Below are 27,421 nucleotides of genomic sequence, written 5' to 3' on the forward strand. Positions count from 1 at the left end.
GGATTAATGATCTACAATGCTTTTCATTCCATTTATTGCAAAATTATATAAAACATCTGAGTATGAACCACCAATATCCAAGATACATAAATAGTATTTCAATTCAAGAAAGATGTAGACTAGCAAGCCTTGCCATCAACACCACAAACTTGTAAACTGCTTACAGTACATCTCATGAAACCATCTTGACACTTTTGTACTGGACTCTTAAATTAACAGCTTTCATTTCTTCCTTAAGCTACATGAAACTTCATAAATCATGAGGAATGAAATTTCCCTCGCATTCGCTGACCAACCTAAAACTTACATATACTTCATCTCTAATCTTTAAATTAGGATTCTTTTTTTTCACTTGAAGCACAGACTGGCAACTCAAACTGTCAGATTCCAAATACAGTGTTACAATTATTATAATTATCAAAACTGTAGCTTCTGGGTAACAGTCATTCCAGTTCCTAATTCATGATAATTTCTGGTCTATTTTGGATGAAGAAAAAATGAATGGCAATTTAATTACTGATAGAAAATAGAAGACATGGCGATTCAATTATTGCTGATTGAAAAAAGAAAACATGAACAAGTACAGTATCACCAAAAATTAAATACTGATTACAACATTTGCATGCTTTATGACAAGAGTATTGGTAGTTCTTAAGAAAATTGAAGACATGTAATCAATTTCAATAATTAAATCTAGTACAGATCTACTGATGTGCAATGAAAAATGAAGATCAATAACTGTTGGTAATACCAAAATAGACCTATAAAAGCCAGTGCTGTTTAACCAGTACATAAAAAAGAATAAAACAAATGCAAATATTTAACAATTACATAATCAGTCTTTCTTGGAATAAGATTTACTGATTTGTAGCCAGCTGCATGGAAGAATGTAAATACATTAGAATAGTAGAAAAGTGAAGCTCCCAATTCTTCAGTCACTAAACATATACATATATTTATATATATACGAGATCACAGAATATAATACAATCGGTAACCTGATTTAAGAACTTGAAAAAAGGTTCACCACAGTCCAAGTCTGAAAATAGTCTAAAAATTAAAATGAAGAGTGCATCGATTTGTTACCACATACTGAATGCCTATGTTCAAGTCAAACATTTTAAAAAATCAAAATAGAATTTTTTGCAATTCTAGAATTCAAACAGCATATTAGGTTTTAAAAACCAAAGAAATGTGTGAGAACTTTCAAATTATTAACTGAAAAACACAGTTGATACACAATTTTTTTCTTTTTTCCTTTTTTTTTATCACAACACAGACTTTGGGTAATGAACTGGTAGCAAACAATTCACCTGGCTATTGAGTATGTGAACTATTCCTTGTGCAAGAGAACCCTGCCACGAGGTTTAAAATAACTTTGACCACACTCATTATCAAGAGGAAAGATTTACATGTTACCCAAGCAGTAAAGCCTATTTTGTGCTTTATTTTGGTCTTCTTTAGACAATATCAACTTATCGCCTCCATAGGCTCGGACTGATCCCCGTCCAATTCCTCCAACGTCTGGTCGTGTTTCCTTTTTAGTTTCCCTTTCTCTTTGGAGCTCTGGCCATTCAAGAGAGTACGTTGGGCTTTGTATATCATTTCATACTCCAACAGCTGTTGTTTGAAGCCATCATTAGGGTTGATGCAGTATCTCCGTATCTGCACATATTCAAAGGCCTCTCTGTCAAAATATGAGAGAATCTGTCAGTTACTTAATACATTTTAAATAAAAGATTTAAAACACATTGGTAAAAGAAAATAAACCATACAATGTAAACAAAGAATATCTATATGCAAAAATCTTCCCCCTTACACAAGGGAGGTAGCGGCCAAGGCACTCTCACCCATCCCACTCCCATCTGTCTACCCAGCTGGTTTCCGTTTATCTGATGCCCTTGTGGATGAAGGGTCATCCCTGTCTCCTGCCCACTGCCTGAGTCAGAGGCAATGCAGCATGACACAGCACCTCCATAGCAGGGCCCCACCACTTTGTTTACTTGGCAACCCGCCCTCCTTGTCTCCTCATTCAAAAATAAAGAAGACAAGGAGAAATTCTTTCAGACTGCATCAATTGGTTGTCCATTCACACAGCCTAAGTAAACACCTTCCATGATGATTGCTTTCCTCTTCTTTGATGCACCGCTAAAATGGTGCTTCCTTCCTGTTTATTGCTGCACCCAGGGCAGTGGACAAGATGCAGGGATGACCCGTCATCCAGGAGGTCCCAAGATAAGAGGGAGGGTAGAGGGTGGAGGGGAGTGGAGTGTAATGGGGATGGAATGGGTGGGAATGGTTTTTATGCCTTTGTTTTTTGGCTACCTCCCTTGTAAGAGGGAAAAAGCCTTTGGTATATGTATGGATTGAAGAGTGTAATGAGGAATAGACGTTTGGGAATGGATGCTAAGAGGAAAGTGTATGAAGGAGTGATTGTGCCAACAGCACTGTATGGGGTAGAAACATGGAACATAAGAGAGGAAGAGAGAAGGAGTTTGAATGTGTTTGAGATGAGGTGTCTGAGAAGTATGATGGGGGTTACTAGGCTAGATAGAGTGAGAAATGAGGAGGTGAGGAGAAGAATGGGGGTGGAAAGGGAGTTGGGAGATACGGTTGATGAAAGAGTATTGGGATGGTTTGGACACATGGAAAGAATGAGTGAACAAAGACTAGTAAAAGAGGTATGGAAGGCAGATGTGGAGGGAGTGAACATGAGGGGACGTCCTAGGATGAGGTGGATGGATGGGGTGAAGGGGGCTTTGGGGAAGAGGGGAATGTCTGTTGAGGAAGGACGGGAGAGGATAGAAGACAGGGGTGAATGGAGAATGGTTGTATATGGATGATGTTGTGATGCATGAGGTGGAATGGGCGGGGGGATGGGGGATGAGGTAGTATGTGTGAGCAAAATTTGACGCAGCCCGAAGGGATTTCTCCCCGTCTTCTCCTTTTATGCATGGGGGGGGGTCGCCGATTTAATGAAGCGGCCTTGCTGTGGATGTGCTGTGTCTTGCGACACTGCTTCTGACCCAGGGCAGTGGACAAGGTGCAGGGATGACCCGTCATCCAGGAGGTGCTAAGATAAGAGGGAGGGTGGAGGGGTGTGGAGTGTATTCAGGGATGGAATGGGTGGGAATGATTTTATGCCTTTTCCTTTTTGGCTACCTCCCTTGTAAGGGGGAAAAAGCCTTGGTATATGTATGTATGTATGTATATATATATAAATAAATATATATATATATATATATATATCTTACATGGAGTGAGGTTAAAAGTAAACTGTAGAGTGAAGGAAGCAAGTGACATCTTCATGGAAAGAAAAGTGTCATGAGAAATCCACAGTACATCCACAGCAAGGCCTCTTCACTTAATCTGCAACCCCACCTCTCCGCCCCCTCATGCAGTAAAGGAGAAGACAGGGAGAATTCCCTTTCGTCTGCATCAAAATATCAGTCACACATAAGTACCCCTACCCCACATCCCCCCCCTTCCTTGCATAAGAGTATCACCCATACATAGTCATTCTCCATTCATCCCTATTTCCTGCCTTCTCCCTTCCTTGTTCAACAGACATTCCCCCTCTTGCTCAGCAATCCCTTCACCCCATCCATCCATCTCATCCTTGGTCGTCCCCTCAAGTTCACTCCCTCCACACCTACAGGCTCTACTACTCTCATAAAAACTCTTGACTGCTCATAACAGCTTTCCCCTAATCCCATATATAAGCAAAACCTCCCACAATACCTTTCTGTCTACCCTGTCATAAGTCTTTTCCAAATCCATAAGGGCCAAAAAACATAATTTTCCTAAAGATTTCTCACATATCTACCTTACCAAAAAAAAATGATCCATGCAACACCTACCTTTCCTAAACTCACACTGTTCCTCACCAATTACTCCCTCTCTTCCTCTCCTAATCCTCTCAATGAAAACCCTCCCATAAGCCTTCCCAAATACATTCAACAAATTGATCCATCTGAAACTACTGCACTCACATTTGTCCCTTTTTCCCTTGTAAAATGGAACCATACAGGCACTCCTCCAGTGCTCTACCCTCCTATTAAGAGGAGTGTTTGACAACCAAATACCCCATTCACACATCACTTTAAACACGTGTCTGTCGAACCGCGTTCGACAAACCGTTAGACCATGTAAACCCCCTCTAACACATTAAACAACCTCACTAGCCAGTCCACTATTACTGTACTTCCCTTCTTCACACTCCACATGACACCCATCTAACACAGGTGCCTTACCTGTTCTCATCCTTTACAAAGGTACTTGCACCTCATCTTTTCTTATTTCTCCTCCATTTTCCTCTCCCATCACCATCATTTACTTAGCACCTTCCACTGCTACCACCAATTCCGCCCTATCCTCCTCCACATCCAACAGCTCTCTTAAAATATTCTGCCCCTCTCCCCTTTACTGCACCCTCTTCTGTTAAGATCTGTCCATCTGCACCTTTTACCTTTTCCTCTCTACTTGACTCACCTCCCCTTCCTCTCTTGATTCATTCCAAAACATATTTTTAATTATTGTCAAATTTTTCTGTCATATTCCTCCCACATTTTACATCTGCACTCCTTTTTGCCTCCTTTATTTTTTCTCTTCTTTTTTCTTTATACTTCTCATATTTTTCTCTCATTCTACTTTGCAACCAGTCCCTGAATGCTCATTTCTCCTCTACTACTTTTTCTCTTCATCATCCCACAACTCACTACCCTTCCTTCTATTCCCTCCCACCCTCCTTGTTCCACATACCATCTTTGCATACCTTGTCACTTCCTCTTTGAAACATCCCCATTCCTTTTTCACATCTACTTCCACTCTATCCCTCACCTCCCATATTTCTCTGTTTCTCATTGTATTCCTGCTCCTTTTCCTTCTCATTTAAACAGTTTGCACTAAGCACCTCTCTACCTTCCACTCTTTTCCTCTTTCCCCATCTATCCTACACTCTCAACTTACCATTCACCAAAAGATGATGATATTTCCCCACTCTCTCCCCTAAGAACATGGACATCCAGAACGCTTCCTACTCTTTTCCTGGATACTAGAGTTTTGGGAGGAATGTCAATGTAGTGGTATTGGAAGATCTCAATGCTAGAGTAGGGGATGAACCAACAGATGTTGTTGGGAAGTGTGGAGTGCCATGTAAAACTCATAGTGGAGAGTTAATGGTGGGGATATGTTTAGAGAATTGATGATAGCTAACACAAAGTTTAGGAAGAAAGTTAAGCATAAGTACACATGGGTAATGGTGGTTGATAAGGCATTAATGGGCTAAAAATAATAATAATAATAATAATACTTACTTGAATGTCATGGACTTTTTCTCCATAATGTATCCTAACACCACAGCAGCACTTCTTGAAATACCTAAATTCCCATGAATGAGAACTTTGCCACCAGTTTCCAAACACTCATCAATAAAGTTTCGACAGGCTGGAAGGTGACTGATGAGATTTTGTGTCCAAGAGTCTGCCATGTCAATTACTAGGTACCTGAAACAAGAAACTAAATGTACACAAAACTGCAGCATCCAAAGTACTTGGACAAGAGAAATAAACTCATCACAGTACCCAAACAACTCAACCACACTATGCTTCATGTCTACAACTTGATTCCTTACAAAAAAATAACTGGTGCTTTGAATTCCACTAACTTTAATTCTACAGCCCAACAATGGTCAGCAATCCTCCTAAGGTTCTCCTATAATTCCCTGTCAACTTGTATCATTATTCATTTTTTTTTTTATATATATATATAAGGATCGTTGACAACTGTGATTTCTATGCCTTTTTCTTTTTGGCTACCCCCCGTGTAAGGGGGAAAAGCCTTTGGTATATGTATGTATGTATGACAACTGATGGCAGTGACATTGAGGTGTACTCACAATAACACACCAGTGAGTCCAAAGTTTCTTCCTGTGGATCTATGTGAGGTGCCCAAGAACCATTGCTTGCTACTGTTACTAGAAGTTAATTGTGGGAGGGATAGGATTATGGTCCATCAACTTCACATACTCATGCATAAGTGCACTTCAGGGACAGATGTTCTGATGCTGGATAGGAACAAGAAGAGAGGAGGGGCAAAGATACTGGAGAAGACAATATATAAAGACCCAAAATCTCAGTTTCACAAGCACTTGGAGGCAGAAGGTAGTCTTGGAGAGAATGACTCGGTTTCACAATTATTTGGAGGCAGAGGGTGGTCCAAAAGAAAATGACTTAAGAGTATACATGAAAGGATTATGTAGATCCTACATCCTTCTGACATTAAGGTGGTGCTGCATCAGGGCAGTGTCATATCGCCACATCTATTCAAAGTGTACATGGATGGGGGGGTGGTACAGGAGGTAGACAGGAGGGTAAAGGACAAAGAATATGTGATGGTTAGAGATAATGGAAGGAAATGGAAGGTGAGTTATTTGTTTGCAGATGACACTGTACATGTGACAAGGTCAAAGAAGGGTCTACGGCAGTAAGTAATGGAGTAGTTGTTGTTATTGTTGTTGTTGTCATTCCCTAGACTGTCTGGCCAAGCAGTCCTGCCTCCCTGAGGAACACCACAGCTGAAACAGTTTTCCCACACATTCTTTATAGCATGTATATTGTATTGTTGGCATGTGTGATTGTGCAGTCTTCCATAATGTGTTGTATAGTATGGGGTGAAGTGTTACATTTCGGACAGTTATCTGCAATGCAGTCATCCAGCCTCTTCTGGTAACTTAGAAGGACTGGATGGTGGCTGCACTGCAGTCTGGTCAGGTGGAGTCTGTCCTTTCAAAAGAGAGGATTCTGAGGGATAAATATCAGATCTGGCATGCAGTTTGTGGATAGAGTAGTAAGCAATATGAATATGGATGTGCTTCTGGAGGCTGGTATCTGGTGGTTGTGGAGGAAGAGAAGAGGGTATTTGTGTAATATAGATTTTGGGTGTTGCTTTAATGTTACTTGGCATGTATGGGTATTCTGCTATGTAGTGTAATGGGTGTGCTATGTTTATGGAGGCTGCAGCAAGTAACTACATCTCTCATGGCAAGGTGATCCTTGACTGAGGACTTTCATTTCATGGTATAACTGGTCTGTAGGTGTTGTATTTAGGCAGCCTGTAATTGTCTTTAGGGCTTTGTTTTGTATGGTCTGTAGGGTGTGGTGTGTCTTATTGAGATTAGGAGCCCATGCAGGTCTCTCATAATTCATCACTGAGTGTATGCATTGTTTGTATACTGTAGCAATAATTTCTTTGCTTTGTTCAAATGTTTGTCATTCCCTAGACTGTCTGTCCAAGCAGTCCTGTCTCCCTGAGGAATGCCAAGGCTGTTTTTCCCACAAATCCTTTACAGAATGTATACCATGTTGTTGGCATGCATGATTGTGTACAATACAGTCTTCCATAATGTGTTGTATAGTATGGGGTGAAGTGTTGCATCCCGGACAGTTATCCGCAATGCTGTCATCCAGCCTCTTCTGGTAAATCAGAGAGCTGGATGGTGGCCACACTGCAGTCTAGCCAGGCTGACTCTGTCCTTTTGAGGGAGAGAGGATTCAGAAGGGTGGATATCAGGGGTCTGGCACGCAGCAATGTATCGCCTTTCAGTTTGTTGATGGAGCAGTGACTGATATGATTATGGATATGCTTCTTGAGGCTGATGCCTGGTTGTGGAGGAAAAGAAGATATTATTTGTGTGTGATATAGATATCTGGGTGTTGGCTGATGTTTCTTGGCATGTGTAGTGTAGCAGGTGTGCTGTGTGTGTGTGCTTCTCATGTCAAGGTGATTCTTGATTTTGAGGGCTTTTGTTTCATGGTGTAAATGGTCTATAGGTGTTTTGATTGTGCAGCATGTAATTGTCTTTAGGGCTTTGTTTTCTATGGCATGTAGGGTGCTGACTATTGTCCCCAGGCATCTCACCACTAGCTTGTCTGGCATGGCTGGGCCTGAGTCAGTGAAGCCCCACAGATCCTTGGTTCCTACCACTAAAAGGTGAATGCACTTGGGAGGAGAGAGTGGGAGAAATTGCCTAAGTAATTCTAATGACTACTACTACTATAGTGTGTTCAAACATGGTTTTGTTAATGCACTTGGCATGGCTTGGGAACGCAGCTTTGTTTCCTGCCAATCCACCACATGTGGCTGGCTAGGAGCAGCTTTGTTGCTGTAGGCTTAGCCAGTGAGGTGTGCCTCAAGAGAGCCAGGTGCCAAGTGCCCACTGGCAGTCATAATTTGAATGGCTGCAACAGGGTGGAATTAGGCAACCCCTGAAGGATGAAAGGAGTGCTGACAGATAGCAGATGGAGAGAAAATGACAACGTAGGAGAGGTAAGGAGAGAACAAAAAGAATCACAGCTAAAGAACTGGCAACAGTTCCCTCACTATTGGAAGGTACTATTTAGGTTGAGGCTGCTCGCATGGCACTCCAGTTCCAATCACTGCACTCATATTCCCATCCCTCTCTTATTTTTGAGTAACTGATTCCATAAACATAAACACCAAATAACAATATTCCATGCATCTCATTAATTCCTCTGAGAATTACCACTCGGCACACACACAACACCTTCCTACACACTCAGCCATTTTCTGAAATATAATACTCTGTGATGAATGTTACTTACTTGAATTTGTCTGGAAAGTTGGGTCTGATAACATGTGCTTCTATGCTTTGTCTTATGCAGATAATGTGTGTTATACCATGGTCTAATAAGGTCTTGAACTGAAAAAAAAAAAAATACTGAATAATGGGCAAAACATTAGGAATAGCAGTTTTAGAATAAAGTCATATTATGCACATAAAAAGAAATGCAGCATATAAATAATAACCAAGGTTAAAGTGGGTACAATTGTTTCTATATCAACCAATCTCACATGAAAATTATTAATTTTGATGTACAACATTTACCCTGGATTTTGTGGCTACATTGTAAGGTCCAAGATATAAACCAGACAAGATTTCTTGCATGTCTCTTCTCATTGGATATAGCCACTCAACCTCCATCTTTTGCCAGGTTGCTAATACCAACCTGAAGAAGAAAAAAAAATACTCATTAAAATACATCACAATACAAGACTGACACACAAAATTGCACTTGGGCATTATTCCTAAGAAATGCTTGGTTTGAACATGAGATCAACTAAAAATATAAAGAACATCTTGTTAATGAATGATCATCTCACAGCTACTAATAGAAATTGTACACATATTTTCTTCATCTACCAACACTATCCTCACTGCTAAGCTACCAGTTACCTGATGAAAAGGCAAAATGACCTCTTCACTTTTCTGCACTCAAAACAAAAATATTAACTGGGTACTATGGAGAAAATCTTAAATTATGTGATAAATACCAACAAATATTCCATAACACCATAATGAATCTTATCTGTGTAGGCCTAAAAACCACCTGTAAGCAAACTATATTACGCAATCAATATCTATATATACTGAAACAACCACCCCTTTGGCTACTATAAGAAACTATGACAAAAACTACAGCAAACAACTCAGCATACTACAATTCTATGTACATGAACATTCTTCACATACACTGTACACAATTCAATTCAATGGTTGTCTTGCTATCCAGAAACCAGCAGCCCCACAGCAGCCGCCAACAGTCCCCAAGCCATCCCACAGATCTCTCCACGAAGAAACTTTGGACTGATATCTGTGTTGTATTACTCTGGGATTGTTTCTGTCACCAGCTGAAAGTAGTAGGAGAGGAGCAGTTGCCATTTGTCCTCATGATTAAAGGCAGAAGAAATACAAAGTTACAGAAGCTACAGAAATTAGTATTAATAATTTTAATAACCGAGGAGGATTTATCACATGGTCTCTCCCAGCAGCTTTACTAGCAATCAACGATTGGAGGAGACAAAAAAGAAGGAGCTAACAACGCATTTAAAATATATATAAACTGTGTATCTATCCTCTAAATCAGTGGTTCTTAACCTGTGGGGAATGGCGGAGTTGCCAAGTGGGGAATGACCGGTCGGACAGAAGAACCACTGTCTTTTTTTTTTTTTTAATCGGTGTTTTTGTTTCTTTTTGTTTGTTTCTGGTGTCTTCTTGCTGTCACATTTCGTGAATTTGTTTCCACCCACAAATAATCGATAATGCTTCAAAATTTAATACATTACATCCAAATGTTGACTTGCTTTACAAATCACAACCATTTACAGACTGTTTTAATAACAAAAACAACCAATATATGAGGTATTGTAAGTCATGTTTGGATTAAAAGTGACAACATTGTTGGGTTAGAAATGTCAACAGCGGCTCCCCGCAAACTCACTCCTGTCGCGTCTCTCCTTGGTGTAACAGGTGGGTAACAGAGCTCCCATCATTAAGTAATTACTAATACATGTATATATTCTTATGGTTATTTTATATTGTGTGTGTATTTACCTAGTTGTATTTTACGGGAAGGGGAGCTATGCTCGTGGTGTCCCGTCTTTGTATCTCATTTTATCTAAACTATTTTTTAATTCATGTATTGTTTTTGCACACACTACTTTCTCATCTAACTTGTTCCAAATGTCTATCACTCTGTGAGGAAAGCTGTTCTTTTTCAGATCTCTTCTATAGCTGTCTTTCTTGATTTTCTTTCCGTGTCCTCTTGTATTTCTATCATCCCATTTTATTAGATCCTCTCTATCAATAATTTCTATGCCTTTCATGATTCTGTAAATAGCTATCAAATCTCCTCTCTCTCTTCTTTGCTCTAGTGTCTGTAGTTCAAGTTTTTCTAGTCTCTCTTCATATGATAGTTTTGAGAGTGTTGGTGCCAATTTTGTAATTGCTCTTTGTATTCTTTCAAGTTTTTTTATACATTTTTTTTGTACTTGGTGACCACATCGTTGCTGCATATTCCAATCTTGGTCTTATCAGAGTGATTAGTATTTTCTTCACCATTTCTTCATCCAGGTATGTAAATGCCACTTTGATTGTTCTTATTAAATTATAAGTTTCACCAAAAATCTTATCTATTTGTTTCTCAGGTGACATATTATTCATAACAATGACTCCCAGGTCCTTCTCATTTTCTACTTTTTTTATACTTTCTTCTCCCAATTTATATGATCCTGTTATTCTGTTTTTGCTTTTTCCAAATTCCATTATACTACACTTTTTAGTATTGAACTCCATCTCCCACTTCCTACTCCATTCCCAGACTTTATTTAGATCACTCTGTAGTGATTCACAATCTTCTTCTCTGTTCACTTTTTTAATAGTTTTGCATCATCTGCAAAGAAGCTCATATAACTTTCAATTTCTTCATCCATATCATTAATATATATAGCAAACATTATTGGGGCCAGAACTGTTCCTTGTGGAACACCACTTATTACTTCATCCCAAATTGAGTGTTTGTCTCTTATCACTACTCTCATTTTTCTTTCTTGCAAAATGTCTTCCATCCATTTCAGCAGTTTGCCCTGTATTCCTCCTTCGGTTTCTTATTTCTTAAGCAACTTCTTTCGTGGTACTTTGTCAAAAGCTTTTTTTAGGTCTAGAAATGCACAATCAGCCCATCCGTCTCTTTCTTTTTTTATATCTATTAGCCTTGAATACAAACATATTAAATTGGTGACGCATGATCGTCCTTGTCTGAATCCAAATTGCCTTGGATTTAGCACATTGTATTTTTCTAAATATTTTACCCATCTACTTTTGACAATTCTTTCACAAATTTTTGCTATTGTACTTGTTAGAGAGACTGGTCTATAGTTGGTAGGGTCTTCTTTATTTCCCCCTTTATATATAGGTACTATATTTGCTTTTTTCCAATCTTCTGGAACTTTTCCTTCTTTCAAGGAACTGTTTATTATGCTATGTATTTGTCTGCCAGTTCATTCCTGCATTCTTTCAAAATCCAGTTTGCTATTTCATCTGGTCCATGCAATTTTCTGACATCAAGATTACTCAAGTGTTTCATTATTTCATTCTTTGTTACTTCTATTTCTTTCATAGGGGGGACTTTCTCTTTCCATTCGATCTCTTCACATTGTATGTTCTCCCTTGTAAACACTGATTTAAAATGCTTGTTCATAATTTCTGCCATTTCTATTTCCTCTGTGTATTCAACTCCTTGTCTTAATTTCTCCAAATCTTGTTTGTTTTTCAGTTTGTTGTTTACAAATCTGTAAAATAATTTTGGTTGATCTTTACATTTTTCTATGACATCTTTTTCATATTTTCTCTTTTCCTCTCTGCACACTTCATTTCTATAACAAGTATATATTTTCCATTTTTCAGGCCTTTTGTCTTTCTTCCTTTTTGTCCAAGCTATATCTCTTTTGTCTTTTAACTCTCTACAACTTTTGCTGTACCAGCATTTTATATATTCTTTTTCTTGTTTTTGTCTTGGGACATACTTTTCCACTCCTTTTTTGTAAATTTTTGTCAAAATATTCAATTTCTCTTCCTCAGTTGTTTCTTCTTTGTATATTTCTTCCCAGTTTTTTTTTTTAAGAATTCTCTTATTTTATCAAAGTTTGTTTTTTCATACATCATTCTTCCTTTTCTATATTGTTCATTTCTTTTCATGTATTTCTCCTCATTTAGTTCCAGTTCAATCAATATGTGGTCACTTTTACTTATTGGTGTTTTATATTCAATCTTTTCCACTATTCTAGGTTCAGATGTGATTATTAGGTCTAGTCTCGATGGTTCTTCATTTCTATACCTAGTGTTCTCCTGTATCCACTGTGTCATTGTATGGTCAATAATCATCTCGAGTAGAACATTTCCCCATGAGCCGTCTCCACCCTTTACTGTCATCTCTTCCCAGCAGACTTCTTTGCAATTAAAGTCGCCCATCATAACTATTCTTCCTCCATCTTCCATTATCTTATTTAATGTTATCTTTGTGTCTTCTAACACACTTTTATGTTCACTCTTTTCCCACGAGGCTGTTTTTGGAGGCACATGATTTATCATGAACTTTCTGCTCTTCTTATCTCTGTCTTCCACTTAGATCATAATCATCTCTACTGTATTCTTTCCATATGTGACACACCTCACGTTTATATCCTTCTTAGTTAGGAACATAACTCCACCCCCTTGTTTTGTCTCTCTGTTTCTAATCCAATAATTATATGAATCATTGCCTACACTGTTGGGTGGTAGTGGACCTTTTAATTTTGTTTCTACAATGCCCATTATGTCCAGTTCTTTTTCCTTCAGATAATCATTCAGCTCATTCAGTCCTGTTATTAATCCATCTATATTTGTGTAAGACACTTTTAGTCTTCTGCCACTTCCATTGTGTTCTCTGTTTCCCTTTTGTTTTTCTCTAGTATGTCGTATTTCCTTATTTTCATATTCACTACTCTCCAATAGAATTTCTCTTTTTCTGACTGTTCTGTTCTCGTTTTTTTTCCTTAGCTTCATGTCTTTTCTTTTTTTCCTCCTCTCTTTCCTCTTTATTCATTTCTCTTTTTATCCATACATTTTTATATTGTTCACTTGTTGCTAGTTTCCCTGTTTTTGCTAAGATATTCTCTGCCGTCGTTTGTGACCTGAATTTAATCTTAATCGGCCTGGACTTATCTGTACTATACTTCCCGAGTCTATACATCTCTTCAATTTGTTTCATGATTTCAGGTTCATCTTCCTGAACTAATTCTAGTAAACTGCTTACTTTTTCTTTTTCCTCATTCATTCCTGTGGCTCTATCTGGGTTATATTTCTCTTCCATTTCTAAAATAATTATACATTTCTTTTTATCTGCTAAGTCCCTTACTATATTCTCCTTCTGTCTTATCACTTTAATATCCGAGTCTTCAGTTTGTTCTTTCATTTGCTGTTTAATTATGTCAGTAAATGCAACTCTACTGTTTTCTTGGATCTTTTTCCAACCCTGTGCTTCCTTTGCTATGGCCTCTTTATTGTCTTTATTATTCCTCTTTAATTCCTCATTCTCCTCTTTTACTTCTTTTAACTGCCTTTTTAAATCTTCTATTTCTTTAGTTAAGTTTTTGTTCACCTTCTCAAGTTCTTCCAGTTTTTCAACTCTTTGCACAATCTTTGCTACATTACCGAACCTCTTCTCCCAATGTTCGGTCATTTGTTCAAGTTTTTCCTCTAGTCTTGCCAATCGGGGGAGGTTGGTATCCCCCCCCCTCATTAAATCCCTGGAAATTATTTTCTTCACCTTCCATTGTGCTGCTCTTATCTATATTTCTAATCTTAATGCTTTTACTGATATTTTCAATTTCCCCAGTGTCGTCAGCTGATCTTTTGTTTACATTTTTTCTGCTGTCAGGGGGAGCCCGTTCATCTCCATCCTCATTTTCTTCCATTTCCCTCAGTAATCCCTCCCCTTCTCCCCTTTCATTAACTTTTTACTACACCACGAGATTTCCCCTTCCCTACAAATACAATAAGGTACTTCCTCGTAGTTGAGATCCACGGAAAATGCGCTTTTTTCCGGAGTTCCAATCCACGCCGTGAATCCGACGAAAGTGTGTGTGTGTTATTCTGTGATGCATGAATGAAAAACCGTTCCACGGAATTCATGTAATACACTATGACTATGATGGCCGTGTCTTAGAGACAAATATGTAAGAGCAAAAAGTTGTATATGACTCAGTTAGTGTGTGGAGGGTTCAAACTAAAAAAAAATAATGCAGTTATGGGTAAAAAGTAACAGCTCAAAAAATGCTTTGAACATCATGAATCTACTCATCAAAATTCAAGACAACGACACTACCGGTTCCTGCTGGTTGGAAGACCAAGAAATGAAGTGTTGAGCCCACAATGCAACATGCAACCAGCTGCATCCTCATGATTTACACCTAACTACTTATAAAAATGCACTGTACCTATAATTTCTTGATTTTTTTTTTTAATTTAAAGTCCAAACCGTTTTCTTTTATTAGGTAGGTAGTCTGTAGGGAAGAGGCCAAACGCAGAGTATGGGAGTCCAATATATTTTATGTTTTGCCCAGCAGGGCTTCTTCAGAAATAACATAGATGAAAAACATACTCTGCATTTGGCCTCTTCCCTACAGAGCTGTTGCAGTCATTGCTGCTTTTACTCATAGGTAGGTAGTCGTTTTCTTTCATTTTTTTAACTTAAGCTCTTACATTTTGACATCTTTGTCATGTAACATTAGATCTACTTCTTTTATCTTCATGTCCTTTATGTATATAACCAAAAAATGTTTCTAGGGGTGTTACAGTAAGGACAGTGACCGAACAACACAATGCCACTTCTGTTGTTCGTTTTTTTGTTTCTCTCTTGTATGATTGTCACTTCTTTCTTTTCATTTTATTTCTCTTCAGGTACCTTATTATTATATAATTTTTTCTCCTTATCCCACAGATACATATCCCAAAGATCGAGATGCCGAAAAGAAAGTACGACGACAAGTACCTGGACTACAGCTTCACGTTTTTGGAGGGGCATAATGAGCAGCTGCCGCAGTGCGTCATTTGTCACAAAACGCTCAGCAATAATTCGATGAAACCCCATCAACTGAAGAAGCACCTCTCCAATGTACACCCCGAGTTCGTTGGCAAGGAGAGGCAGTTTTTTTTAATTGAAGGCAAACTACTTGAAGAAAATGAGGATGGACCAGGGCGAAAAATTTCAAACTGAGTCAAAAGCAATAGTACATGTATCGTATGCTGTTTCTCTGCTGATGGCGAAGGCGAAGAAGCCACATAGCATCGGAGAGACGCTCATAAAGCCGTGCCTTGTGTTGTGCGCTGGCATTTTGCTTGGCAAATCTGCGGTGTTGAAGATGAAGCAAGTTTCTCTGTCCAACGACACTGTCAAGTCCCGCATCTTCCGACATGTCGTGCAACACCAAGTCGCAGCTCTTGGCAAAGGTCAAAGCATCTCCCGTCTTTGCAATTCAGCTGGATGAGTCCGTGGATGTGGCAAATTTGTCTCAACCAATTGTCTTCGTTCGATACGTCCACGACTAAAGCATCGAAGAGGACTTGCTGTTTTGCCGCCCACTGGAAACAACAACCCAAGCCACTGACGTCATGCAGCTTGTCGACGCCTTTTTCGAGGAGGAAGGATTGGACTGGGGCAAGCTCGTCCATGCCTACACAGATGGGGCTCCTGCTAAGTTGGGTGCGAGGTCTGGATTCGCGAAACTACTGAAGCAGAAGAATCCCAAGGTGGTGACCCTGCACTGCATGATACATCGAGAAGCACTCGCATCAAGGACGATGACACAACTGCTCAAAGAAGCGCTTGAGACGGCTATCAGGCTTGTGAATTTTGTCAAAGCGAGCGCCCTCAACACTCGACTATTTCGACGGTTGTGCCAGGATATGGAATCCGACTACGAAGGACTGCTGTTCCACACTGCCGTTCGCTGGTTGTCGAAAGGCAACATGTTAAATTGGCTTGTGCATTTGCTCCCCGAAGTTACACAATTTTTGGAAGAAAGGAACAAAGGAGATCTGAAAGCTGCTGTTTCCGATGAGGCATTCCAGTGCAAGCTGGCATTTCTCGCGGACATGTTCAGTCACCTGAATGAGCTTAACCGCATCGAGACAAAGTGAACGCCTTCGTCTCAAAACTTGAGTTGTGGCAAGGCAAGTTCGAGACTGGCCGCAGCGCAACGGCTTTTCCAACATTGGCACGAATCAGAGAGACTGCTAGTGGTGTCAGCGACGTTCTCAAGAACGAAGCCATCATCCACCTCAACAGGCAGCTGGACGAGTTTCAGCACTATTTTCCAGACTTCAAAAGCGACAACCCAATGATGGAGTTCACGAGGGATCCCTTCAGCTTTCGAGTTGACAACTTCCCGAAGGAAGCAGAAGACATCGAAGAGCAGTTTCTTGACCTGGTGCATGACTCTGCAGCAAAGGCTGTTTTTGCGGAGAAAAGCCTGAACACATTCTGGGCCACTATGCATGGTTCGTATCCTCGCGTTGCTGTGGCGGCGCTCACACTACTGGTTGCATTTCCCTCCACATACCTGTGCGAGTCGGCGTTTTCAAGCAAACCAAATCGCGAAACTGCCTGATTGACCTTGAATCTGATTTGCGCTGCGCCATTTCAAAAGTGGAACCGAACATTGAGGCACTCAAGGCAAAACAAATGCAAAAGTCTCATTAACCTGTATGCGTCTGGTGTTGTATTTTTTTGTATGTTTTTTATGGGCCAAATAAATTGAGAAAAAAACATAACGAATCTTTTCATATGTATTTTATTTCCATGTGATAACTGTTAGTAAAAAATCTAATATATGCAAACAAAAATTAAGGGCCGTAAAATGGCACAAAAAAGCAAAGCATATATTTACGTACTAAACACTGCATGGGTTAAAATCGAATTTGTCAAAGACCGATGCTGTGGTGGGAAATGGAGAGTTGGCTCACTAAAAAGTGGGAAATTGGAGAAAAAAGGTTAAGAACCCCTGCTCTAGATGTAGTACCTTGAAAAAGACCAGTGTTGAAACATCAGTAATAAAACTCAAAGCTCTTCTCGCGTTTCTGTTTCCTCTCTGTCCTCAAATTTGTCATGATGAATAATCATCAACAAAGTTAATAATGTAATCTTGGGCCTAGTTCAAATACCAAGTGTCACCCCCTGGGGGCTACACCTCTAAATGTAAGTGAAGAAGTTGGAGTTTGAAGATGGGTGGAATGGAATTGACTCCTATATCCTTCTCACAAGACTAACTCTTGCAGGTACTCATTGTTAATCCCTCATATATTATGTTTATGGTCATCTATTGTTGCTGATCTCAATGCTCCTCTACTAATATACATACTAGATCTCAACAAATTGCTAAGCATGATGGTGGTGGTGGCGGCAGTACTAGTGATGGCAGTGCTTGTGGTGGTGATGGTGGTAGTGGTGGCAGTACTAGTGATGGTGGTGTGTGATGGTAAGAGTGGTCATGGTGATCGTAGTAGTCAATGGACTATGACATTTTGAGAGTGCAGGAAATTGAACACATTACTTAAAAACAATCATGAGTGGTTGATGGTCTGTGATCACCATAAATTTAGTCTCCCAAAGGTAATGATGAAAATTCCCATAGGCTAAGACTACTGCTATAGCTTCCTTATCCGTGGTTGAATAACGAGTCTCTGGGACTCAACTTCTTAGAAAAGTAACCTATTAGCTTGTTACTGCCATCATCTTGAATCTGGCCTAACACACCTCCCACATGGGAATTACAAATGTCTGTAGTGAGGATGAAAGGTCAATTAACTTGTGCTTTCACCAGAATAGGAGCATCTATTAAGCACTCCTTCAGCTTTGCAAATGTGATTTGATAGCTCTCATCCCACTTGTAAGTGGTGTTTGACTTTGTCAGGTTGATGAGGGGAATTGCGATTTGAGCAAAAGATGGTATATGTTCACAATAGAACTGACATATTCCCATAAACCTCTTTACTTCCTTCATAGTCTCAGGAGCTTTCATCTTGATTATGACTTCTACGTTCTTCGGGAGTGGTCTACTCCCCCTTGCGGAGATTCTATGGCCCAGGTAGATGACCTCTTTTACTCCAAAAGCACACTTGCTCAGATTTAATTTTACTCCATTTTGTGTTAGAAGGATGAATAATTCTCCTAACTGTCTAACATTGAAAAATCTGGATAGTTCTTCACCCATTCCTTCTGTATTAGGGGTGCTAAGATTGAAGCCATACGCCGTGAGAATATAGTGGGAGCAGTTTAAAACAAAAGGGATCCTATGGAACCTATACAAGAACACTCCATCACTGAAGGTGCTGAGGTCACGACTATCTTTATCCAACAGGATCTGGAAATAGGCTTCTCACATATCTAAAGTTACATAATATTCGTGCTCTGCAGTTTGCTCTACCAGAGCCTCCAGGTGGAGAAACATGCAAATGTCCACAGCTAAATGTTCGTTTATATGTCGGTAATCCAGACACCTTTGTTTTCTCCCATCTGGCTATTTACTAACATTATAGGCAATAGCCATGCCACAGTTGATTGCTCTATGATGTCTCTTTGTTCCATATAATCTAACATGTCAGTTATAATCCCAATCACTTGTTCGGGATATCTATACATAGGGGTCTTTCTTGGTTGGCGATCTGCTACTCTAATATGTACTGGGGGTCCCCTGATTAACTCTATTTCCTTGTCCTCCAAAATAAAGAGGGGATCATGTCCAAGAATTATATGTTTTAAACTTTCTCATTCTGTTTCTGAGTGATGATTTTAATTCTGTGCTGCAATCTTCTGAGCTAACCTCTCAGCTCTCCACCCTTCCATTCCTACTTGATCCTGACATGATAACAAGTCATTATAGATCCACTTGATCACACTGACTCTCCCAGAAGATGTGTGGGAGAGTCAATGTTTTGCTTTCTTGGATTAATTGATTAGTGGCAAGATGTTGTTCCCTTCATTCACTTGGACCAGATAGGGATGACTACTGTGACTGAACCTCAGTTGCAGATGCACCATACAAATGTATTTGGTTCTTCTATCACTGGGACGGGTATGAGCCTAGATCGATAAGGGTTGAGCAATATTGGGCTGATGAGGCTAATATAGGTGTAATACCTAGGTTCCTCCTCCATTGATATCGGACTCTCCCTTACTCTATTGACACTCTTACGATGATGATGGATATAGTTAACTATATACGAGGTCTGAGCCCAAAACATAACTCCATTCTGGGCATCCCAACTGAAACTACCCTGATTCAGCACATCACATCCTAGCAGGATGTCGACAGATATGTATGAGTCCGATACTATAAAGAACCAGTTCCTATACGCTTTCTCGTTTCCTGTGCCAATTCCGGTCCTTACCATTCCCAAAATCCTCAACGGATTTCTGGTGATTCACTGTAGTCTCGGTGGATTACGTCTAAGGTTTATTTCTCCTTCAATGTGATTGGCTGTCCTCTCTGAAATTAGTGTGTAACAGCTACCTGTATCTATGAGAGCTCTCATCTGCCAACCTCTTATACTGATGTTTACAGTAGGTGAGTTCTGACCACCAGCCAGTCACAGATTCCTCCTGGGTCCTTTACGGGGTCTCGCATTGCTGCACTGTCAGTCCCTGCATCAGCAACCAGAGCGTCCACAATCAAAACCGTGGACAGGGGGAGGTTTCCTCCAGGAATCTCTCAATGCATGCATGTTCAAGCTACAGCACTCACAGTACTTTGGTCAGTAAAGCATCTCATGGCCTTGAGGTGAGCTGTCTTACCTTCTGTCTAACTGGAACTCTAACTCCTGGATCTGCTCTCTAACTTTTTCTACTTCACTATCATTAAGTTGGGTATTCCTTTTCAACTGGCCTACCTGTTTGGATTTCTCTACTGATCATCTACCTGGAACCAAGTTCACCTGTTGAATGGGTTGAACACTCAATAACTGTCTCTCTAATCTATCTAAAAACTTGTTGAACCCTTCTATTCTTTCTCTGACCTCTTTTGGTAGTCCCTCCCATAGCTTCCTCTTGATGGTCTCATCTCTCTTTAGTAGTTTCTTGTAAGGTAATTCAGTTTCTTTTACTGCATGTTAACACTTAAATCTTTGAATGAAAGCTTGAGGGAGGTCTACAAACCAACAGACGTCACCTATGTCCATTATGTTTCACTATTTTTCACAATTCCCCTGAGTGAGGAACACATGCACGATGACGCCATCCCTACAGGTTAGTCACCTGTAGGGATGGCATCACCGTGCATAATGATCCAGTGATGCTACCTTTGATGGCACGAACCCTCCTTGAGTGTTCTCCCATTTCTAATTCCTGGAATTGGTTTTGTCCACCCAACCTCTTATATGTTGTCTCCTACCAAAGCTAATTTCTCACCCCGGGCAACCTCAACTACCTAGAAACTCAGTTTTACTGTATATGAAGGGGTGGGAATGAAATGGGTGGAATTATACCTTTTGACTTTTGCTACCTCCCTGGTAAGGGGGGAAAAAGCCCTTAATAATATGTACAAGTAGTATATGATGTGTTAAATTCAGTTTAGGTAAGAATTTGGGGACAAAATACACAAGTCTGTATTAAAGCAATTCAAAGATGCGTACAATACTACATCTAAATATTTTCAGAGGAGACATACAGTGGCCGCGAAAAGTTTGGGCGCAAAATTATAGGCGGCCAAACTTTCCGCTAAACTCAAAACATGCGAAAAATACAACTTTCCGCCCAAACTTTTCGCTATTTTTCAATGCTAGCGTTTGTACCCGTATTTAGCCGAGACAATACGCACTACTTGGCAACTCTGTTTAGGCGCACTCGATGTCACGTGGAGTCAGTTTCTAAACATCTCTCACGGGGAGTAGTCTTTTTTTTGCAGTGGTCTCTGTTTTTGTGCCTTGATATCTCTGCAATGGGAAGTGGTAAAGAGCTGGAAAGAGACACAGTTGTTACAATCATAACCCTCTATAAGGAGGGTTATAAGTGTAAAGATATTGCTACTCGTGTGGGAATTGGAGTGCGTCAAGTGCAAAAGTGGACCAAGAAATTTCGAGACGGAGGAAGTGACATCATTCCTACTCCAAAGCATCGCTCTGGTCGGCCAAGGAAGATATCAAATCGTACTTCTACAGTTATTAGGAGGCAGTTAGATAAAGATCCAACGCTCACAGCTCGAAAACTGAAAGAAAATAACCCTGCACTGCTGCATGATGTGTCTGTAAGATGTATTTCTGATCATTTAGCCAAAGATTTACAATACCGTAGTTGCTGTGCTAAAGTTCTTCCCCTCCAAAGTGCAAAAAACATACGTGATCGCATAGCATTTTGCAAGAAATATAAGGACTGGTCCTTAGAAGACTGGGAACGAGTATTGTGGAGTGATGAGTCAATGTTTGTGGTGACGTCGGGCTGCAGGTCGAAGCGTGTGAGGCGCCCCAGGGGGTCTGACCCTAATGACCCTCGCTATACAGCTAAAGTGGTGAAACATGCTGCAAGTGTTATGGTGTGGGGATGCTTTGCATTTGGTGGAGTTGGCAATTTAGTGTTTCTTGCACAAAATGAGAGTGTAAATCAGCACACTTATTTCGAGTTATTGTGTGATAACCTGCCTGAAAGTTTTGAAAAGTGCAATGCTAGTTGGTTTATGCAGGACGGAGCTCCTGCTCACACAGCTCGGTCTGTTACCCAATGGTTAGAAGACTGTGGTGTTGATTACTTCAAAAAATGGCCTGGAAATTCTCCAGACCTAAATCCCATTGAGCACGTATGGCATATAATTAAAAAACAGCTTCAAGATCGTGACATCTCCACTGTAGCTAAGCTAAAAACAGAAATACAGGATATTTGGGATAATATTATTCCTCAACACGTACAAAACCTGGCAAGATGCATCCCGGCACGTTTGGAGAAGGTCATAAAGCTTAAAGGAAAATCGCTTGGTAAATAAGGTATGTAATAAGCCATTTATAGGTCTTTAAATGATTATTTAAATGTCACAAGTGTTTACATTTGTGTCTCGTTAATTACGCGCCCAAACTTTTCGCGGCCACTGTATATGATCATATTTTCATGATTTGATACTCACAGATTACTTTCTTTTACCAAGCCTCTTAACCTCTTCAATCGAGTTGAATTCTCGTACGCAGCATCGGCTACCTGACGTACAATGATTCAATGATGCATCACAATACATGCATCATAGAATAAAATTACAGCTGTATTACTCTTTCTCTTTTGCCCTGAATGTTGATAACAACAGAAAATACAATCTAGCCTGTTCACAGAATACAGGGGTCACTCAGCTACAACTACAAAATAAATGTAATCAAGACGTTGATGCCAGCATATTTGTATTCCCAACTGCACCTCATTACGCCAACAATGACATCATCGTGTCTTAGGGGTTATCCTTTACTGTGTGTTTCTGTTTTATCTTTGAAGCTGCTTGCATCAAGTCCTCCCAGGATTGGGCCTTGGATATGGAGGCTGAATTGGGTGGTTTTACTATCTTTTTTCCTCTTTCGATGCCTTCTCCTTCTCTTCCCGATATTCTTTGTTATGAGTAAGTTATGAGCCTATATATGTTACAGTTGAGTCTTGTTTATCCAGACATTTCAACAACTGAATTCTCAAAATAATGGCAAAAAAAAATAAAAAATAAATAAATAAATAAATAAATAAATAAATAAACAAAAATCACCTATCTACAAAAAGAAATAATTCAAATGAACCACCAAACACCAACCGCACAGACATGGCAACACTGGTGAGTCAGGTGGGCAACTGGGGCACTGATCCAATAATGCTTCAAACTGCACATCTGGGCCATATCCGACCTCTAGTTGGTTCTGGTCTGTTTTTTTGTTTTTTTTTCTTATTCTTCTTTTATGGAATCATTATGTTACAGTAAAATTCCAGGATCACATATTCATGTATGTTTGATGTGAAAGTTACATTGTCCTAACTTAACATAACCATTCCATAGAAAATATTACCAACATCTCATGTCCGCATGTGGAGAAGCAGCCTTTGGTCAGCAAGTTCGTATCAGTGGTCAGTTTATTGTGAGGCTAAAATCTTAACTTCATATCAGTCAAATATTATGATACTTACAGATTTGAAAGACAAATGTTCAAACAATGTAACCATTGATCAAATAATGCTTCAAACTGTATATCTGGGTCATACCCAACCTTTGGTCAGTCAATAGGGCTCCCTAATAACTAACCAGAACAGCCTGCATGCAGCAGCAGGCTCTGATTGGTAAGTTTGTAGCCATGGTCAGCTTATTTTTAAGACTAAAAACTTACTTTTCCATCATTCAAATGACAGGGAATTTACAGATTTGCGAGGCAAATGTTCAAACAATGCTAACATTGATCAAATAATGCTCCAAACTCAAACTGCATATATGTGCCATATCCAACCTCTGGTCAGTTTTGGTCAGTAATTAGGACGACCCTATAAGAGTAGGTCCCAAAACAACAGTTATCATTTATCCAGCACACTCTTCCCCTGGCATGTGCCAGATACACTTTAATGTATTATTTTCATTTTATTCATTTTTTACAGCTTGGTGATAAAAAAAAATCTTAAATATGCAGAAATTTTGCATGCCTGATATATAGAAAAAAAAACTGGAAACAGGGGGCTAGGAACACAATACAAGTTATCAAGTTTTGAGAGGTCCAGCACCACAACCTTACTTTCAACATGGGAAACCAGTCATACCTATAACGTCAATATATTTCCTTGACTATACCATAAACTATGGTTTAAACCATAAGTGCTTACAGCCACTAAAGGAACTGCCACCTCCTAAAATCAAACTTCACTGCACCTACTGTTTGGTATGTTTTCATACTAATCTTTGTGGATTTCTAAATTCTCTAGTACGATCACACCTGTTGTTGTTTCAGACACTTTTCCACTCAATTGTGGTCGTTATCAGGTTTCAAGCCCTGAAAACTTTCAGTGACCTCAAAGAAGTAATTGGGTCTGCCACTAATTCATCAACTCATATGAAAACTTCAGCGTGGACAACATCACAAAGGTGAACAGGCAGACTGTGAATTTGCCAAAGGAATTGGGACTCGTTGATGTCGACAAAGAAGACATTGAGCAGGTTCTCCAGTTCCACAGGAAGGAGGTAAGCAATGAAGATTAACTGAAGTTGGTGGATGAGAGGAATAAAGAAAAGGAAGCAACAACAATAATTGAAGGTGCTAATGTCCTGATCAGCAAAGTGCTTAGTGATGCAGTGTGCAAGATCAAGGGAGCATTGCAGAGCCTTGAAGAAAATTACCCTAATCTATATAAAAACAGCAATGCATCAAGGGTAGTGATAGACAACATCTGCTACACAGAGATGTTACAAGAATTAGAGAAGAAAAAGAATCAGCCAACTATGATGCAATTCTTTCATAGAACCATTTCAAAGTGCATTTCCACATGAAAAATGTGAACATTATGGGGCTAACTCCCCCTACCCTTCATTTTTCCAATTAATATTGACTGAAAAACGGTCTCTATTTGTGATATTTTTAAATGCTAATACATTGTGGTTAAAGAGGAATATCTGTGCATTATACCTTCATGGATAAAATTTTTCAATTGCTTGAATTATAATAAATAATATCTTGATAATCTCCTGATCTCCCCCCAATCAAATTTTTCTATTTACATGATGCCTCCCAGTCCCCATATATCATATAAATTAAGAACTACCTATAAATGAATTACATAAGAAATAAAAAGTACACATCATCTTGACTTACAAGAGAGTACATATTTCTCAACTTTCATCACACACACGGGGAAAGGGATGGTGCACAAAATGAGTATTAAAACAACAAATATTAGGAAGTGAATATAGGGAGACTGTATAGAGATAAAAGTATGATGTGACCCATAGGTATCATTATTGTATGACTCATTACTTTAAGTGGATCAGGAGTCGGTTTGCCGTATGACGAAGCAACAGAGGTAAACAAACTCTATTTGCTAAGCCCTGCTTTAAAGCAACTGCTCCCTGCAAGCTGGTGACATAAATAAGGACCCATGCTAATACAACATAGGCAACACTCTTAAGTTCCTTCCATGAAAAATTATGGAAGACCCTGAAAACTACTGCTAGCTTTTGTAAAGCTGCAGTTTTCCAGCCAGTGACATTTGAGGCACCAGATAATCATTAAAGCAGGATCTTTACCATAGCCTATGACTGTTCTATTAAATGTATACCCTCCCATTTCATTACAAGTAAATGCAACTATAATTTCATACTCCTGCAATTAATGTCAAAACATACAAATAATAAATTAATGCATATCTCTTGGCTTTACCAAACAAGCAGCAGTAAAAAAGTTGTCTACTCATATGTTCTCACGTTGAGAAATCCCCCATTTGACCCCATCCCCAATTTTCCTTGGTCGAAAAATGCAAAGATTTCTTCAAGGAACATTGAAAATACACTGATGTGTGAAAAAAAGGAATCGTTAACCATCCAAACTTACCCTACAACTGTTTACAGCGATCCAACTGAAGTGACGCAGATTATGTTCATATAGAAATCACTTCTACTACAAAAATACTGAGAAAGATTCAATATTTTCTTGTTAAAGCCAAACAGGGCTCAAATACAGACATACATTTGAACCCAAATACATACATCCAGTGTTATTGAGGTTACGTTTTTGTGAATGAATGAAAACACTCGTGATTGATGAAAACAATTTATGTTTATAACTCAAATAACCTAAATATATAAACAAATTGGAAAATTCAAAGAATATTGTTCTTCCATCAATAATTTCCAAAAACATTGGATATGTATGCAGAATAATGAATAGTTTTGTGTGCATATATAAGATTGTAAGTTATGTTTCTGTCATCGACCAGTAACAGAAATGGCAAGGGCAGTAGGGTATACAAACTGTCAAAATAAAAGATGCAGATATTGTTTTGCAAACAAATTAATTAACTTCAGCGTTATCAGTGAAAAATATAGAAAAAATAATATCATATTTCATCATAAATACTGATTTAACATAAATGCAAACCTATAGTTTACATAATGAAAAGGTAAAATATCTAGTTACGTTAGATGCACAAATATGTGTACCTGATCTGATTCCAAGGAAGAGTATCAATTAAACAGCTTGTATTTTGGCACACATCACTCTGTTGAGCAGTATAATTTTAATAACTGACCATATGGACTTGAAACATAGGGACACAGTTTTATTTTTGCATATTACAAAGAGGGTGAGAGGGGAAAAGCTTCGGAAAAGAGGAACTACCACACTGGATTCGAAGTTATGTGCCAGTAGGTAGAAAGGAAGGAGAGAGGACACAAGTGCCTAAGTTTATTACTGGCTGGTTTGGGTTCTTCAAAAGAAACCTTTGTATTTAAGTCACGAAAAAGAATATCTACCACAGACACAATGTTGCCTACAGTCAAGCAACATATTCGTATCTTGTTTAAACCTTTAACTTCTTGACTTCTCGTAGGAATATATCCCCCAGCTTTACAGAGAGCAGGATGCCTAGTTTCTTACTCCCATTTTAACCGCCCGAGTGGAGCGACATGGTTACCTTATCCTCGTTATTTCCTTCATCTTCGTCGATTCCGATGGCGAAGACTCTTCTAGCTAGTTTCTTTTACTCGTAACGCTTATCAACCCTACCTTAGCTAATTATTCTCTATAAATTTCTTCTACTGCATTTTTCTCACTCGCACCCTCCTCTCCCCTTGTTCACTCAACACACTGCCTCATACCTACTACAGGAGTAACAGGACACGGTGACCAGCATTTGTCCCGCGTCCCGTATCGACCTTCCCCGTGACGCGTTTTGTCCCGTATTTTCAAGATTTTAATAACTTTGTATTAAATCTGAGAAAATTTTACATCTTATAATAGGTGTATCAATTCGAAAGCGACAATATCTGAGTGAAATTTTATATAAATGAGCACCGAACGGATCTAGCAACACGGCGGCGGCTTGGC

At 39.2% G+C, this 27,421-nt stretch overlaps 3 protein-coding genes across 4 annotated transcripts; 1 reads left to right on the forward strand and 2 right to left on the reverse strand.

The window, feature by feature from the left end:
• On the reverse strand, window positions 1-26,124 carry LOC143029682 (serine/threonine/tyrosine-interacting protein-like). Of its 2 annotated transcripts, XM_076192503.1 has the most exons (6): window positions 25,928-26,124; window positions 9,551-9,708; window positions 8,906-9,026; window positions 8,622-8,719; window positions 5,316-5,504; window positions 1-1,687 (listed from the first exon to the last, which is right to left on the reverse strand). In XM_076192503.1, exons 3-6 carry the CDS (start codon window positions 8,999-9,001, stop codon window positions 1,471-1,473), a joined length of 600 nt encoding a protein of 199 aa, XP_076048618.1. In that variant the 5' UTR covers window positions 9,002-9,026; window positions 9,551-9,708; window positions 25,928-26,124; the 3' UTR covers window positions 1-1,470. The 2 variants fall into 2 exon arrangements, with proteins under 2 accessions (XP_076048618.1, XP_076048617.1); XM_076192502.1 differs by lacking the exon at window positions 9,551-9,708.
• Window positions 16,007-17,004, forward strand: LOC143029990 (protein FAM200C-like). Its single transcript, XM_076193200.1, has 2 exons — window positions 16,007-16,530; window positions 16,623-17,004. Exons 1-2 carry the CDS (start codon window positions 16,007-16,009, stop codon window positions 17,002-17,004), a joined length of 906 nt encoding a protein of 301 aa, XP_076049315.1.
• On the reverse strand, window positions 18,193-19,549 carry LOC143029991 (uncharacterized). The gene is made up of 2 exons (XM_076193201.1): window positions 19,436-19,549; window positions 18,193-18,756 (listed from the first exon to the last, which is right to left on the reverse strand). The coding sequence occupies exons 1-2, from the start codon at window positions 19,547-19,549 to the stop codon at window positions 18,193-18,195; spliced, it is 678 nt and encodes a 225-aa protein (XP_076049316.1).
• Window positions 26,125-27,421: the final 1,297 nt, after the last annotated feature.

The sequence above is a fragment of the Oratosquilla oratoria genome, chromosome 11 (genome assembly GCF_046742065.1).
Source record: "Oratosquilla oratoria isolate Oo_2021 chromosome 11, ASM4674206v1, whole genome shotgun sequence".
NCBI lineage: Eukaryota > Metazoa > Arthropoda > Malacostraca > Stomatopoda > Squillidae > Oratosquilla > Oratosquilla oratoria.